Source organism: Pipistrellus kuhlii, unplaced genomic scaffold, assembly GCF_014108245.1.
Source record: "Pipistrellus kuhlii isolate mPipKuh1 unplaced genomic scaffold, mPipKuh1.p scaffold_m20_p_49, whole genome shotgun sequence".
NCBI lineage: Eukaryota > Metazoa > Chordata > Mammalia > Chiroptera > Vespertilionidae > Pipistrellus > Pipistrellus kuhlii.
In genome coordinates, this window is record NW_023425550.1 from 1,315,229 (window position 1) to 1,332,229 (window position 17,001).

Below are 17,001 nucleotides of genomic sequence, written 5' to 3' on the forward strand. Positions count from 1 at the left end.
AATAAAAGGGGCCATCTACTTAGTCTCTCTCACTCTTGCACTGAGAGCAGGTTCATATGCATGCTTTGTAGGTCTGTAGATCATGGATGGGAGAGTAAAATAGTCAAAAGGTTGGATCATTACTATAAGATTTAAAATCTGAGCTGAGGCTGAAACCGGTTTGGCTCAGTGGATAGAGCATCGGCCTGAGGACTCAAAGGTCCCGGGTTCGATTCCGGTCAAGGGCATGTACCTTGGTTGAGGGCACATCCCCAGTAGGGGGTGTGATGGAGACAGCTGATCGATGATTCTCTTTCATCGATGTTTCTAACTCTCTATCACTCTCTCTTCCTCTCTGTAAAAAAATCAATAAAATATATATAAAAAATAAAAATAAATAAAATCTGAGCTGAGAACAAACTTGAATGCTTAAGAAACCAGTCACACGTTGTATGCTTTGCTGATATATTTATTGATATATTTCCCCTTTACAGGTGATGGTGACAAAAAGCAGATGGAACCCCTTCCCTATCCCACCCCCAATAAAATACAGACACAGATTTCACTGAGCATATACAAGCATTGGGGCATGTCCAAATTTGACCTCACTGGGTTTTCAGAGCCAGGAGAGGTTGGATCTTGAGGGCAGTCTGAGCACCTGAGGCCCAGGAATTGAGCAGACCAAAGCTGAAGAGAAGCTGCTACTCTGGGCCCTGCCACTGGGGTGCCAGCAGAGGCTATAGAATTGAATCATGGTGAACACAGATGCCTAGCCCTGTCATGTAGTCTAGAAACTGACAGTGGGCTCCTGGGTAGTTTCCAGTGAGATCCACAGTCCCATAGAAATCTGTGCCTCAGGGTTCTCATCTGCAAAATGGGGATAAGAATCCTGCCCCGAATCTTTCATAGGGCTATAATAAGGCTATCATAGAATAATTTTTCAAAAGTGGTTTTTTGTGTTTTTTTTGCAAAAGGTAAAGTTCTGTATAAATTTAAGGGAATTCAATTGATTGTGATTGTAAGCATGCCCCAGCGATAAGAGTGGACTGGCTCATGGATCCAGGGGCCAAGGAAGTGGCAGAACGTCTATGCTGTGCCTTAGAGGGCACCAATCAATGCAAACAATGCCCACTGCAAAGCAGAGTTCCCTTCATTTCTTGGCCCTAGGAAGTCACCATGGCCTAGCACCTGGGTCAGGGCTGGGAAAGTCACTGGGGTAGTTACATTAAGAGTCACAGCGGTGAAGGAGGAAGGAGAAGGAAGCATATAAAGCAGGGGGTTATTACTATTATCACACAAAAATATAAACCCACTGTATGAAAGGCATTGAATTGGTAGTGCAGATGAATGACAGAGGCAGGGGTTGGGGAGGGAGCGGAAGGCATCACAGCAGCAGATGGGGGATACTGTCCTAAAGAAGTTCAAGTGTTGGCTCTCCTTTTAAAGGGATAATGTCAATTTCTGTCTATCTGCAGGGAAAGGGTGGGCAGGGAAATAGAACCAATAATATAATAATCTCACCTAAGGATGGGAAATACACACACACCTTATTACACTGCTGCCCAGCATCTTAAGAAAGTGTCAGAAACAGGCAAGCAGGTGGTCTGTGCACTTTGAGGCTGAGGCCAGATCTGGGCCTGGAGCACCACAAAGCCAGAATTAGAATTCTTGAAAAAAGTAGTGTTCGTCAACACTGTTGGGAGATAGCTAATCTGCTTATACTTGGGCATGACATTGGGAGCTGGTCACTGACAACCTATAATTTTTAAGGTTGAACATCAACATCTCTATTCCCCTTAAGGAATAGAGAGATGAGCCATTTTACTCTAAAAGGGCTGCCATGGAGATTTAGTGAATGGGTTGGAAGGGGGGGGGGGGGGAGAGAGGAAAGACGTGTTCTAATTGCTCCTGCTGCTGCTTTCCCCCAATTCCCTTGGCAAGGCATGAGGGACCTCCAGGGGAACTTGTGGGGTTACCCCATAGGGTACCAGCTGGTACCTACAGGTTAAAGCAAATAACCCAGTAGAGCACATTGACAATGAAGAAGGTCACTGGGAAAATAACTCGTGAGTAGTTATCCAGTTGGTAAATGTGGATGAAAAGGCGTCCCTGATGCCAAAAACTGCCATCACGACTGCTGACCACGCACAGGTACTTGCAGAGCCTGCAGCAGTTGCGATGGCGCTGGGTGAGATTCGGGTTGATGGGCTGTTGAGGTGGGGAAGATGGGCCATCCTCTTCATCATTCTCCGGACCAGTTCCCTCGATGTCCAATACAAAAATACCTTCCTGCTGTTGTTGTTGGGCTTGGATGCGGGGTGGGGTAAGGTCATGGGTACGGGTAGGAGGCTGAAATGACCGAGAAAGGGGAAATAGTAAAGAAAAGATGAACCAAGCCTCAGGGATTTGTAGAGATTCTGTCCTGGGTACACTTTTTTTGCCCCCTCCCCCAATTCCCACCATCACATTAGAAAGTTTATTCAACTCCCCATAATACTTCAGGTTACCTCCCCCACCCCCCACTCAGGGAGCTGGCTACTCATGAATTCTAGTGCCCTTACTTGCATGCTTCAATACTCCCAAACCATGCTACCACTCCCATACCCAGCTCATACATAGCGAAGTCTCGGAGAAGCACTGGGTCTCATGTGGTTGTGGATCAGGAACTTAAGCACCGCATACTCCACCAGAGCACATAAGCAAAAGAGGAAGCAAATAGCAGTGTAGACATCCAAGGCTGTCAAATAGGATTCACGCGGGAAATCCTTCTTGGTATAGGAACCCAATGTGGTTATGGATAGTACAGAGGTGAGGCCTGTTAAAGCACAGGAGTGGAAGTAGGCTTAGCTATGTATTCATATATCACACTGCTGAAAGGATCAGTGAGAAGGCAATTCTGTACCCAGGTGGATGCCCACCTTACCCACTTACCTATAGAGGTCCTGGCTGGAACAGATTCTTTCTTGATCCAAAAGGAAATCCAGGACATGATCGTGGTCATAAAAGAAGGGATATAGTTTTGAATAGTACTAAAGCCAAATCGCCTGGTTACATTAAAGACAAGCGTGAAGACAGTGAAATCACCTGGAAAACATAAAAAAAAAAAATACCACTTCATTACAGCATTGACATAAGAGTCTTCCCCAGGCAGGACAAGCATATTAAAGGTCCCATTGTTCAGCCTATGGGACCACAGACCTAAGATAGAGGCATATTATTTCAGTGCCACGTACAGAGAATCAGAAGCCCAGAAAAGAGACACCCTGCAAGACCCTTTGTCAGTTAAGAGCTAAGCCAGGAGAAGAACCTTAATTGCTTCTTTCTCAGTTCACTGTTCCACACCCTACATCTGCCTTTCCAGGATGGCAGAAGAGTCAGATGAAAGTGAAAAATCAGCTAGCTCTCTAGATATTAGGACCACACAGCTAATGTCCAGATGTCTAACTGAGGCCTTTACGTCCACTGAGTTGACACATCTACTCTGCAGAATCACAGCTTTACACATGCACCACCAGCCCTTATTATATTTATTCTCAGCAAAAGAGCCAAGGGTGGTCTGTGAGGTAGTGGGAAAAGCACAGAATCTATTAGGCCTCCTTCCCATACATTCATATGCTGATGAAATACCTTAGCACTGTTCTATTGATGGCCACAAGAAATCACTAGCCTAATTCCAAAACTCTGGTGGTTCCCTGTTCCAGAAGAGCTACAGAATCAAGTTTATACTATGTACCTGACACCAATGGACTGACTCTGTCATCTTACATGTATATGCACATACCACCATACCCTAAGCTAATCGTATCTATGCTCAGATTCCCTGCAATAGCTTGGAACCCTAGACTCCCTGTTCTTAATCTAGTACCATAACCCAAATTGAGAGATTTGGAAAAACAGAAGAATTAGCTGAAAGTGAAAATTTTATTTAGCCCTCTAGATGTCAGGTATATAGAGTATACACCCACAGGCTGCTGGGGTCTTGACATTCAGTTGGGCATCATGTCCTTGATGTTGGCTCTCTCCCTAGATTAGGGGTGTCGAACTCAATCAGAGAAGGGGCCAAAATCTAAAATCCAGCCTAAATCGCGGGCCGAATGGTTTACTGAACAGTCATAAACTGTCATTGTGATGGAAACGCAGCGGAGTGCAGTGATGACAGCGCGGTGCGGGCCACATTGCAAGGCCTGGCAGGACGGATTTGGCCCGCGGGCCTTGTGTTTGACACATGTGCCCTAGACGGTTGATGACTTCAATAGGACCTAATGACAACCTACTTCTCTAATTAGTATCTTCTATTGTACCATTCATGCTGCCCTCTACTATGACACATTCATCTCAAACACTGCATGCCCACCATGACTTCAGAAATGTGAGGGCTTTTCTGAACCCAAAACATCCCTTTTCTTTGTCAACATCACATTGGATGTACAGTATAATAGCTCAAATGCTGGCTCCTTAGTGAAGCTAAGCTCCAAACCCCCCCTCCCCACCTCAGTGATACTATAGAATTCCTCGGCCTTGGAACCCCTTTCAAACCTTTTCAGAGCTCCTTTGTGGCCTGGATCCTGCCATCATCTAAGCCTGGCACAGCCTGGAACTTAGCACACACTCAGAAAGTCTTGCAGCTGCCTCACAATACCTTGTGCAGCAGACCAGAGCACTAACTTGGTCATGTGTCCTCCAATTTTGAAAAGTAGATCACCTGTCCAGTCTGACTGTGTTGGAGCTGAGTGAGAACAATAGCCTTTCCTACTCACCTTGGCAGCACTGACAATGAACAAGATTTCACAGAATATTCTGAAAAAAGGCAAGGACATGTCCTGGGGTTAGTGGAATACTTGTGTCCGGACTAGTAGCTTTGGGAATAGAATTCCAGGGTTGTTGCAGGGACCACTCAGACTTGTCTCTGGCCAGAATGTATTTATTTATTTATTTATTTATTTTTAAATATATTTTATTGATTTTGTACAGAGAGGAAGGGAGAGAGATAGAGTTAGAAATATCGATGAGAGAGAGTCATCGATCAGCTGCCTCTTGCACACCCCCTACTGGGGATATGCCCGCAACCAAGGTACATGCCCTTGACCGGAATTGAACCCGGGACCCTTCAGTCCCCAAGCCAACGCTCTATCCATTGAGCCAAATTGGTCTTGGCCAGAATGTATTTATTAAGTTCCTAGTTCTGTTGTCCTGGGGTCTTGACTAAAATCTAGCAAAACCCTATTTAGCTATAATCACTCACACAAAAGTTTGCTGAGTGTATATATTCTTATTGCAAGAAGACTTATTATCTTACTGCCTTTTACTCTTTTTATTTTATTTATTCCAGCCAAAGACGAACCTCTACTTGTCAACAGAAATTTATCTTTGAAGGCTGATAGAAAGATACTAATACACAACACTTTGTTATTTCTGAGGAATGCAGGAGCATGAGTAAGGGAAAAACAGAATGGAAATACCTGGGGCTAAGGAGCCAAAGCAAAATAAATAAATAAATAAATAAATAAATAAATAAATAAATAAAATGTAGAGAAGTTTTCTGCTCTTATTTGCTTTGGTCAGACCCCCAGTTGGTCACTGCACTGGCAGGGGAGCAGAATTAAAAAGATGGTGTCCAGAGGACTGGGACTAGAAGGATGAGTGGACCCAAAACTTTTAGTAACAAGGGAAGAAAAAGGAACTAGTGTTCTATAGCCTATACAAGAATATGACCCAAGGCTGCAACCATAATTCTGGCCCTTTAATCTTGACCTTGTGGGAAAGTGACTGGATTTACTGTAAACTCAATAATTTTAGGGGGAAAGAACTAGATCCAATGGGTGGAAGTTCCAGAGACTCTCATTTCAGATGAATAAGGAGCGTTTTTTAATGGACAGAATTGTCTAGAGAAGGAAGAAACTCTTTTTCAAGAAAGTGAGGTCCTAAGACAGGGGTGGGTAGGTGGGTAGGAGGAGATTAACCAGAAAACTTATATGAGTATGTACCTAGTCCATGGACCAAGACAATAGTGTGGTGAAGGCCTAGGAGGGGTGGGCGCCTGGTGGAGAAAAAACAAAAACAAAAGGGACATCTGTAATATTATACTATCAACAATAAAGACAAATTTAAAAGAAGAAAAGAAAGCAAAGTCCTAATCATAGGTAAAATTCCATCAGAGTCTCAACAGTAACTAGTGAGGGCTGGCTTACTCACTGGAGTCAAGGCTGGGATCTCTGAGAACCTTCTGGCTCTACACCAAAGGTAGCCAAAGTAGCAAGGTACCACTGCTTTCTGAACTTTTAGGAGCCTAGTACTTAAGTTTAGTACTACTTATGGAGAGACTGCCCTTGAGGCGACTGAAAGTGGAAGAGTTTAGGATCAGTCCTAACGATAACTGTGATACTGGAGAACCCATGATTCCAGATCAACTAGTCTCTAGCAGAAGAAAAAGAAGCCCCCCCCCCCTTTTTTTTTCTTCGTGAGAACCCTTCTCTCTCCCAGGGAAGGCTGGTGCTTACCTATTGCCATTGCTTTAGTGATGATGTTGGCTCTGGGGCTTTGCAGTCACTAGGGTACCATTTTGAAACAATGCATAACTATCTACTAAACAGAACCACTAGTGACTTGAAAGCCCCTGGGCCTTGTCTCCTCTGTCACTTTTGATGATGGGTCCTACCTGTTTGGGGAAACTGAGATGCAAAAAGGCAAGAGGCAGGCCCATGGTTAGCTGACAGAAGATCAAGGATTCCAAGTCAAAAGTATTAAAACTGAATTTACCCAGAATTCCCAAGAAAAATGAAAGCATTTATAAGGCAGACCTCTTCCCCTACCTAGTATCGTGCAAGCAAAGCTCTAGCCAGATGAGCATGAGCTATCCCTCACCCAATGACTCAACAAGTAAAGCAAAAGCAGATTTCCTGCCTAGCCTCATGGACACAAAGCAAGATGCCTCCAAGGCAAATGGTTGGTTGGTGAATGGCTTCATCCGCATTCTGAAGACGATGAGGGCAGTGCCTCCACTGCCCTGACTTCCTCAGTATGTGTGAAGAGGATTTCCAGGGCTGCTCTGGGAGCAACCCTGAGGAGGTCCCTTGGCTTCTTATTCAGATCACCTAGGAACACAAGCAAAGATGCTCACACCTCATTGGAAGCTGAAGTATGAGACCCAGGACCCTCCCATCTGGTCCTTTTTAGGAACAAGATCAGAAAACCAGTGGTCACCACATACCCATGTTGAATTTACCATGAAGCCTTTGACAGAAATATGTGCTTGTCAGAGCTGCTCTTTTAAAATAAATGTTGATACAGCAGCCATTGTAGCTGCTGAAACTTCCTCCATACTACCCCAAACCTCACCTGGTTGACATTAGAATTCTAGCTTCTATCTCCTATTAGGAAAGTCTTTGATTCTCACTCAGCTGGCTTGGATTGGTTCTGGTTAAGGAGAACTCACACGAGCTATATTCCCCATAGTCATTCAAGTAGGTCAGTTGTAACAAAGACTTGAAACTGAATGGTCTGCATGACAAAGCTAGCTGCAAATTCTGACAATATAACTTTACTTACTTACCCTGTGCAGAGCTTGGCAAAGCACTTACTTCTTTGCAGATGAGACTGAGATGTAGTTACAAAGTCTCAGTTTCCTCTGCAAACAGTTGTAAGTGCTTAGCATTAACAAGACAGGAGCCATATTCTACAATATTTCCATGGTATGATTACATAGCATTTATATGTCTGATGGCTACCTCCATTCATCCCTACCACCCTCCTGGGACTCTGCTTAGCCTTTGTTCCAATGGGAACACTTACCGTCCATCATTGAGATAGTTTCAGTCTTATTGCTCACTCCTGTAAAATCAAACTGTAAGAGCTTCCAGGAATTACTCTCATTGATGTCAAGCTTGAAATCTTTCCATTTGTACGTTATCTCATTCTTAGGATAGGAAACTGTAAAGCAATGTGGGAAGAAGGATCATGTGAGACTGGGAAGCTTTGTGGAGGTCTCCATTAGCATGGAGTCTGAACAATGCTTTGGAATCCTGACTCTGGCCTCACCAGTGTGGCACCTTGCCTCTCTTACCTCATTGTTGAAGTCCATTCAATAAGTGCTTTTATTGAGCATTCCTCAGTACCAGGCCTTGTTCTGGAAATGCATAGATGAATAAGGCAAGAACCGTGCCCCTCAAGCATTCTCATTTTATTGAGTCGGACAGTGAGTATACACCTGTAATTCTTAAAATTGTTCTGAGAATCCTCTGCCCTTGGACAGTAGGGAGACACAGGAGGAAAAATCACTTGGGGATAGCCGAAATCAGTTTGGCTCAGTGGATAGAGCGTCAGCCTGCAGACTGAAAGGTCCCAGGTTCAATTCCGGTCAAGGGCATGTACCTTGGTTGCTGGCACATCCCCAGTAGGGAGTGTGCAAGAGGCAGCTGATCAATGATTCTCTCTCATTGATGTTTCTAACTCTCTATCCCTCTCTCTTCCTCTCTGTAAAGAATCAATAAAATATATATTTTTTAAATCACTTGGGGATATATCCAGAAAAGACTTCTTAGAGTAGGTGACATTCCCAATTAGTCTTTAAAGTTAAGTCAGTTTTTTTTTTTATATGTATGAGGCTGAAAGGGTGAGGAGGGTAGTCTATTCACAGAGAGATAAACATATCTGATGTATTAGGAAATGCTAAAAGTTCAGGATCGATAGCTACCAGATGTTAAATTAAGTATACAGGGGTAGGTATCAGGGGCCAATTTGTGATGGGCCTTGAGAAACATTATAATGATTTGGAATTGGTACATGAGAGATTAGGAAGTATTTGAAACTAAGAAATGACTTGTTCTAAATGATTCTTCAGCTAAGTCACTCTGGTCATAGTATGAAGATAGCTTGTTGACAGGGATACCAGTTATGGGAGGCTAGTGCAGTAATCCAAGCATAATAAAATGAATGAAGGCAGGATTCAAAGCTCTGGCAGTGAAAATGAAGAGGGACAGACAGGATCGATAGTGATTTGGAAGAGAATATCAACACAATGTAATTGATTAGATGTAGCAGGTGAAGAAGAAAGAAGCTTGAACAACTTAGTTGGTGATGATGTCTTTCAATGAGATAGGTGAGAACACAGAAGCATATTTGTTTTGGGGGTAGAGGTTGGGAGTAGGCTATATATTTAGTTTTGGACATCTTCAGCTTCAAAGTGAAGATGTTGCAAAAGTCCAAGTGGAAGATGACAAATACCTATCCAAGTCAGTAACAGTGGAGATGGAAAGGAACATACATACATGAGATACACTTCAGTGGTGGATAACAGACTTGAGATGGAGTGAAAGGGAGAGAAAGGAACCCAACATGAGCCACAGGTTGAGCAATGCAGTATTGTCAGCAGGGAAGGAGATGAGCATGGATTGGGTAGTCCTGGGCAATCCTGGCACCAACTTAGTAGAAATATAAAGGGAAAAGATGATAAAAAGGAGGATCCCGGTATGACTCTGGGGCCCCAGAAACCTAAGAAGGTACTCACAGCTAGAAAAAGACAGAGGGCAAGAGTGAGAATCCAGTGGATATTTGAACATGTGGAATGAACATCCAGCATCAATGATCATCCTGGAAGGGAGAAAGAAACCTCATTAGGCTGGCTCTGAACACTTACATATACACTCAACTTAGGCCCGAGGACCACCACTAATGAATGGCAACAGGAAGATATGAGTCAAAAAGCTCAAAGGAAAGTAAAAAAGACAGGAAGAACAGCTTGGAAGTATCTGGCTACTCTGGTCTCTATCATCAGAAAATTAAGTACTGAGGTAGATGGGCTTTTGTTTTTTGCTCATCCCAGCTTCCAGAAACTGCCAATACTTTCCCACTCTCTATCATCGCTCCACCTACTACACCAGCCATTCACAACCTTCCCCTACCAGGCATTCAGGTACCCAACCTGGTCTTTACTATCTTTCTGACCACTGTGTCACTGCCCAACCTAGACAATTCCACCACTATGAATGTGTCTTTACATCCAGTACCCTCTCTGGATGGAATTGTCCAGGCAATGCAGCCATACTGATACATTCTAGTAGGAGAGCGCTGGACTTGGAGCTAGTAAATGGGTACCAGTTTCAGCTCTGCCAGACACTTGGTGTGGCCTTAAGTACCATCTTTCTATTTTGAAGCTTTAGTGTCTATTATACATGAGGGGGTTGAGTTTGTGGTATCAGAAAGTTTGGAAAGGCCCTTAGAAGTATCATCACGGATGAAACCTCTGTCCATGTTTCTTTGGCAAAAAAAGTCTCAAAAGAGGAGGAAGAGTCCCAAGGGATGAGATTCCAGAGGTTTGACATACCTATCTATGAACAACACTTTGCCATCCTTGTAGATGCGGGTCACCCTGCTGTGCGTAGTGATCGAATGTTCATCGATATTCATAGAATTCTTAAAAACGATGTCTGGGATCCATAAATTTTTTGTCATGTTGCCATGCAGAACAAAGCTCTCAAAGCTGGCATTGTACCGAAGGCGTTCATCATACCAGGTCTGTTGTAAGGTGATGTCAATGGAGTACTTCTGATGGAAAAGATAAAATAAAGCCTATGGCATCCTGTAACAAGCTTATTAAGCAGATAGAAACCCACTTAGGTTTGCATACAGCAGGGATGGGGAACCTTTTTATTGTCTGCCAAAGGCCATTTGGATATTTATAACATCATTGACGAATCATACAAAATTATCAACTTAAAAATTAGTCTGCTCTATTTGCTCAAACATTTTTTTTTTATTAACTCACCCCTAATGCCTTGGCAGTGCAAGAGTAAATGATTTCTCAGGCTTTTACGAACTATGGGTAGGATGTTCCCCACCCCTGGCATTAGAGGAAAACAGCATGAGATAGTTTGTGAACACACATAGTCTACTCTGAGTAGAGGAGCTAAAAGAAACAAAACCAGAGTCCTGAGTTGGCTCCAGCCTTGAAGAACTCTAACTGATAGAGTATGGGTTTAAAAGTCATGCTTTAAGCAGGGTCAGAATTGTAGGAGATACATGACTCAGGCTTAGGAGGCCAGGTTGATATATGGATTGGGGTAGGCAGAAACCTTGGATTTTGTGTTCTTCAAGTGGGAAATAATGAAGGCTCACTGGGGACAGAACCAACACTAGAATGATAGCATTAGAAAAGGAGAGAAGGAACCAGGGAAAAATTAGAGAAACAATCTTAGAGTGAGAGTTGCTAACTATAGTCTTAAATCCATAAAAATCATTTTCAGCTGAAATCAGTTTGGCTCAATGGATAGAGCGTCAGCCTGCGGACTGAAAGGTCCCAGGTTCGATTCTGGTCAAGGGCATGTACCTTGGTTGCGAGCACATCCCCAGTAAGGGGTGTGCAAGAGGCAGCTGATCGATGATTCTCTTTCAGCAATGTTTCTAACTCTCTATCCCTCTCTCTTCCTCTCTGTAAAAAATCAATAAAATATATTTTAAAAAATCATTTTCAGAAGTAAAAAAAAAAAAAGCCATTCCATTGTGGTATTTAAAGTTGCTTTATTATTTTTATTTTGAATGAAAGACTGGAAGATGTAGTCAGGATTCTGAAGGTCCTCTTCAGGCAGTGAGGGATTTACTTACCTTTCCCAGATTCCTTTTCAAGTCAGTGTTGGTTAAAATCTCTACCTCCAAACCCCCTGCCACCCTAAACTTTCATTACAGATACAAAGAGCAGAAAAAAGAAGTATGTGAAAGGCCTCATGGATCAACTCCCTAATTTAGGAGATACTGTATGTATTAAAGCTCAGTACTCACCGTGTCTGTGATAGAGATAGGACCAAAGTTGTTGACAAAGAGCTCAACAGTAATCTCAGTGGGTTTCTCTGCAAAGGAAGCAGAAGTAGCAGAGGTAAGTTTCCTACAGGGGAATGTGACAGGGAAGGGTGTGGTCTGAGGGGGGAAAAAGGGGGAGAAGAAGCAGGGTTAAACTAAATGGTTTCAACATCCAATCCTTTTCTTTATTCTTTCATGGCAAGAACCAATTCATAGACTGTTAAGAGTTATACATACTTCAAAGATCATATCACCTAGTTCAGTCATCTCATTTTATAGCTGGAAAAATGGGATGAGAGAAGGAAAAAGTCTAGACCAAGATAAATGGCATTGCTGAGCTATAGTTGACCTCTCTTACCTGAAAGGTGAGCAACAGATGTTCCTACCAACATTCTTGGCACCTTCACCAACACCCCAGTCTTATTCTCTATAGTTATGCCCTCAAACTCACTCCCCTCTGGGAAGGAAGAACTAAGTTCTATTACTTACCACCTATGCCGGGGCGCAGTTTGGAATCAGAATTCTTCAGGATACTGTCCAGGATTTGAGTGGCTTCTGCCATTTTTCCAAGGTCATCTTGGGTATCAATAGGAGTGGCCTTTATTTTTTTAGAGGGAAATTTCTTTTGGCGAGCCTGGGACTTGGGGCCATAGACATTATTAAGGTAAGTACATGGTTCCACCTCTGATTCAACATGAGTTCCTTCAATCCTAGAATACACAAACAAAAAATGAAACTTTTCCCTTCAATCTGTAGGTGCCCCAGTAGGTACCTCTCTGGACAGAAACAAACCAAAATAACCTGCAACCTAAGGCATAGTTAAAGAGTGACTATCAACAGTAAATTATGAGCCAGTAACAGATTATACTTATTTATTTCCTCTAAATCTTGCTGCTTTTTGGAAATTTCCCATGCTATCCTTTTTTTATGATGATTATTTTTTCAAAAATCAATATCAAAACTTAGCTCAATATTTTAAAATAATTTTTCAATGTAAAATGGTGAAGGCACTGATGTATGAACTCTAGCTGCAGTTGCTAAGATTGTCTCCAGTCTGCCTAACCAGCACCACCCAGGAGCAAATTGGCAGGCAGAGGGCCAGGACTTCTGGGGAATGCTCAGGAAAGCCAGAGAAACCTCTCCCAGAGAGGGTTGGAACTCTGTGGAAATAGTCCACATTTCTTTGCTTTCCTGATACTCATTGCATTGGAGTTGGAGGCTGGGAGTTGGGGGAAACTCTAAGCATTGAGAAAGGGCAGAAGTCCTTCACCCAAAGACTGTCATCCAAGAAATAGATGGCCAGAAGAAATACACCCTGAGAGCCACAACCATGCACCATAGCCAAGAAACTGAGAAGAATAATTAAATTAAAACAAAAAATGTAAAAAGGCACCTGCCAATATATTATATTTATTTAGTCAAGATTGTGCTACCTTGCTAAGGGGCAGTGAGGAAGGGGTTTCCAAGGGTCTTCACCTGATCATTTTCTAGTTCCTAATGTGGGTGTCTTGATGTCAGTGTGGCAATTTTTGAACAACTCATGGGGTGTACACTTACAATTTGAGCACTTTTGTGAATACACTTTCTAATGCAATAAGAAGTTTTGAAAAATAAATATGCTAATAAAATTGTTAATTTGTGGACCTTATTCAGATCCTGATTTTAAAAGGCAAACTAAAAAAAAACAAAAAAATGTGACAAGATAGAGGCTATCTGAACACTGATTAGATAGTTTCTTCAGCATGAAGAAATTCTTCTAAAGTTTTTGGTGTAATCGTGATATTTTATTATGTTTTTGAGGGCCTCATGACTAGAAATACATACTAAAACGATTACATATAAAACGATATAATGACTTAAAAGATTTGTTTTTAAAATAATTTAAGCCGAAAATGGAGTTTGTTGGGTACAGAGAAAATAAGAGTGGCCATGAGTTGATAATTAATGAGGCCGATGATGGGTACAAAGAAATTCACTCCACTGTTCCCTTACTTTTACATATCTTGGGAAAATATATAATAAAAAGCTTTTTGATAAGCTAGGAGGAAAACTGATCTCTGATACTAGAAAACAGGAGAGTGGTTTCATTTGGGAGGGGTGAACTGGTGGGGGGGGCGTGTAATGAGGGCTGTAGGGGGAGGGGGTGAAAGTGACTGGAATATTCAATTCCCTGGTTTAGTGGGGGTTACAATGGCATGTTTACTTTATGAATATGCCCTGAGCTGTTTGCTCAGATTTCTATATTTTCATATTTGTATATTACACCTTCAAGAAAATTTTTTTAAAACTTTAGAAAATTTGTTTCCTATAAAAAGGGGTTAACAGGGCAGAAGATGTGGGCATGGCCTCTGTATTGCAGCCCAAGGGACTGCCAATTTGAACGCCAAAATGCATTTTCTTATACTATTTCAAGCTCTTAAAATGGCTTAAGTGGTGTACAGATGTGCCACATCTATGCCTTTTCTCATGAACAAAGTGGCTAATTCCCATTGTGGGCAAGGGGAGAACTGGGCTTAGGAAAAACAGTTTTCATTTCTAAATACCACATCCAGAGACGTCCCTTTTCCCTGAGGTTTTCTCTTAGTCCTCCAAATAGATAACACCAATCACTTTGGGAGGTGAGGAGGGAAAACAGGGGCTTGAGAGCCCCTAAAATAAGTGACGTGGCCAGGAATTAGCACAATCAGGATTCGCACTGCCAGCCAAGACTAAGAACCCGCAGCAGCCCCTGTCTGAAGCCAAAACTCAAAGAATCTGAGGTTCAAGAAGCAAATAAGCAAAAGCCGGAGATCACCAACCCCCCCTCCCCTCTTGCTCATTCACTAGTCCAAAATGAAAATGATATCAGTGGAAGTTGATGTTGCTGTAATTTTACAATTATATTTAGCAGTAAAGAAACAAAAACACTCTGATCCTGGGATTCTTAGGGTTAAGGAGCTGCTGACAAGGCATACCTTTCCTCAGCCATTAAACCCGTTTTCAGGGCAAGAAAAAACCAAAAATTTGAAAAGCACTCATGCACTGGATTAGTGGAATCATCCCATGGGTTTTTTCACATCCTTTCTTTTTTTTTTTTTTTTTTTTTTTTTTTTTTTTCCCCAAAAATCAGCCCTCTTTTTCACCTTATAGATGGAAAAACTGAGGCTCAGATGAGGGGAGGGCTGTGCCTAAAGTCACACAATTAATTTGAGGCTTAGCCTGGACCAGAGCAAGTATTCCTGTTTTGCTGTGGCCCTTTCCAGCATACCCCTCTGCCCCCTCCCCAGCTCTTTGTTGACGTCAGGGGTTGCCATGTTGACAAGGTTTGGACATCAGTTACTACAGCCCTTCCCCCAGGATAGAAAGGTAGTTTCCATCTCAATAGCCCACCTTCCTGCTTGTTTCCCTCTCTATGTCCCCTCCATCCCTCTATCTTCCTTCCGTGCTCCCACCCCTCTTTTGCTCTAGCCAGTCATCACATCAGCTCTCCCACCCAGTCTATTTCACATTTGGATGGATGTGGATAACTGGAAATTCCTAGCACAAAATCAGAAATATTTTCCAAGCCTCTGCTGCCCTCACCCCCAAGTGAGGGCACCAGTGAGCCATACAGTCAGCCCCTCCCTCGAGGAACCAACGCATTCCAAGGTGAGAAAAGAAGCCATCTTCAATCTCCCCAACACAGACAATCAAGACACAAGCCCAGTGCCATGGAGAATTCGAGAATGCTAGGCAGATCGGAAAGCTTAGGGAAACTTGATAGTACGAAGTCAGCAAGAAACCCTCTAAAAAATATAAAGCACTTATCTTTTACCCTAAAAAGCCAGCAATTCAGGGAACATTCCTAGCAAAGTCCCAGGGGCAAGGCTACCTGCTGATAGCCTTTAGAAAAGTGAGGAGAGACTGAAATCCGGGACCCAAACCATACACCTCAGGGAATAGAATTCCTTGATCTCTGGCTCCAGTCTGTCCAAGGACCAGCAGTGTGTGTGTGTGTGTGTGTGTGTGTGTGTGTGTGTGTGTGTTTTGGGGGAAGAGGAAAAAGGAAGAAGGGGAAACTCGCGGTAGAAAGGGTGGAGTGGATAGCTGGGGTGGGACCTTAGAACTAAATTGCTAGTGTAGAAGCAAGTGTAAAGTCAGAGTTCTCTAGCACCATGATTACCACTCTGGGGGGGGGGGGAGGAAGATCGAGAAGGGAGACTGGCCAATAATCAACACTCAAACACTTTCTGCAACAGTTTTGCTTCCCCAGCCGCCCTCGTTTTTTTAGGAGCTATCTTCCCAAAGCTCCCCCCCCCCCCCCCCCCCCCCCCGCTCTCCCGGGACTCCCAGTTCCATTGCCAAAACTGCTGTAACTGATAGCCCAATGCTCGCCTCTTCCCAGGAAAGACTCTGAGAGCAGAAGGCTTGCTGGCTCTCAACCACTGCACTGGTTTGGGGAGGGGGAGTCCAGCCACAGCAGATGAGTGGGGGACAAGCATCCTGCCTTCGTTCCCAGATGCGCCCTTTCAGGGGTCTAAAGCGCCTGTCCTGGAAGATGGTTGCACAGGCTCAGGCTCAAACTCGGGAGGGAGGGCGGGAGGCAAAGTGTGCGTGGCTCGTGTGCGCGGCTCACCGGAGCCGGTCCCAGGGAGAGGGAGCTGGGCGCGAAAGGCTCCTGGATTCCGGGTTGGAGACTCACCTAGATGGCAGGAGTATGGGGGTGCTCAGGAAGATCAGGAGCACTTTGATCAACATCTTGCCAGAGACCGGAGCAACCACCTGTGCGGTGGTCGCTGCGCACGGTCTTGCCGCACCAAGGTCTCTCCTCTTGCCGCACCGAGCGAGCGAGCGCAGAGTGGTTATGTTGGGCTCCAACTTTCACTCCTCCCACTCGTGCCCGATTGGCTCCGCCTCGGGCCCCGGTGGAAATCTCCTACCACGAGTTCGCTGCGGCTGCAGGGAGTGGAGGCGGGCGGTCTGTGAAGGCTGCAGAAGGAGGAGGAGTGGGGGAGAGCCCTGTAGCTTAGAGGCCCCCGCTCCCTTCTGCCTTCACCACTGCGGCACAGCCAGACAGCCAGGGGCGGGGATGCTGGTGAGCTGGAAACACTGAGGAGCCCCAGGCAGAACAAAACAGTGGTCCGAGGCTGAGGCTGCGACAAGGACAGCATGGACAGGTTCCTCGGTGGGCTTCTCCTTCTTCCATGGATCTCTCCAGCCCACTTTCGCATTGCAGGCTGGAACTATGCCCTCCAGCTTATTTGGCTTCTCACTACC

The 17,001-nt window shown here is 44.0% G+C and overlaps 1 protein-coding gene across 1 annotated transcript; it reads right to left on the reverse strand.

Moving 5' to 3' along the window:
- Positions 1 to 429: 429 nt before the first annotated feature.
- Positions 430 to 16,555, reverse strand: GABRE (gamma-aminobutyric acid type A receptor subunit epsilon). The gene is made up of 9 exons (XM_036413165.2): positions 16,427 to 16,555; positions 12,256 to 12,476; positions 11,749 to 11,816; positions 10,298 to 10,518; positions 9,482 to 9,564; positions 7,768 to 7,905; positions 2,911 to 3,063; positions 2,595 to 2,794; positions 430 to 2,328 (listed from the first exon to the last, which is right to left on the reverse strand). The coding sequence occupies exons 1-9, from the start codon at positions 16,480 to 16,482 to the stop codon at positions 1,978 to 1,980; spliced, it is 1,491 nt and encodes a 496-aa protein (XP_036269058.1). The 5' UTR covers positions 16,483 to 16,555; the 3' UTR covers positions 430 to 1,977.
- Between the last annotated feature and the right edge of the window lie 446 nt (positions 16,556 to 17,001).

Coding starts and splice junctions, on each gene's coding strand:
- GABRE (XM_036413165.2), bottom strand. CDS start 16,482: ATGTTGATCAAAGTGCTCCTGATCTTCCTGAGCACCCCCATACTCCTG. Junction 9,565..10,297: donor AAAGTGTTGTTCATAGATAG/GTATGTCAAACC, acceptor TCTCCCTTCCAG/GATGATCATTGATGCTGGAT. Junction 3,064..7,767: donor AACTATCTCAATGATGGACG/GTAAGTGTTCCC, acceptor TATGTTTTCCAG/GTGATTTCACTGTCTTCACG.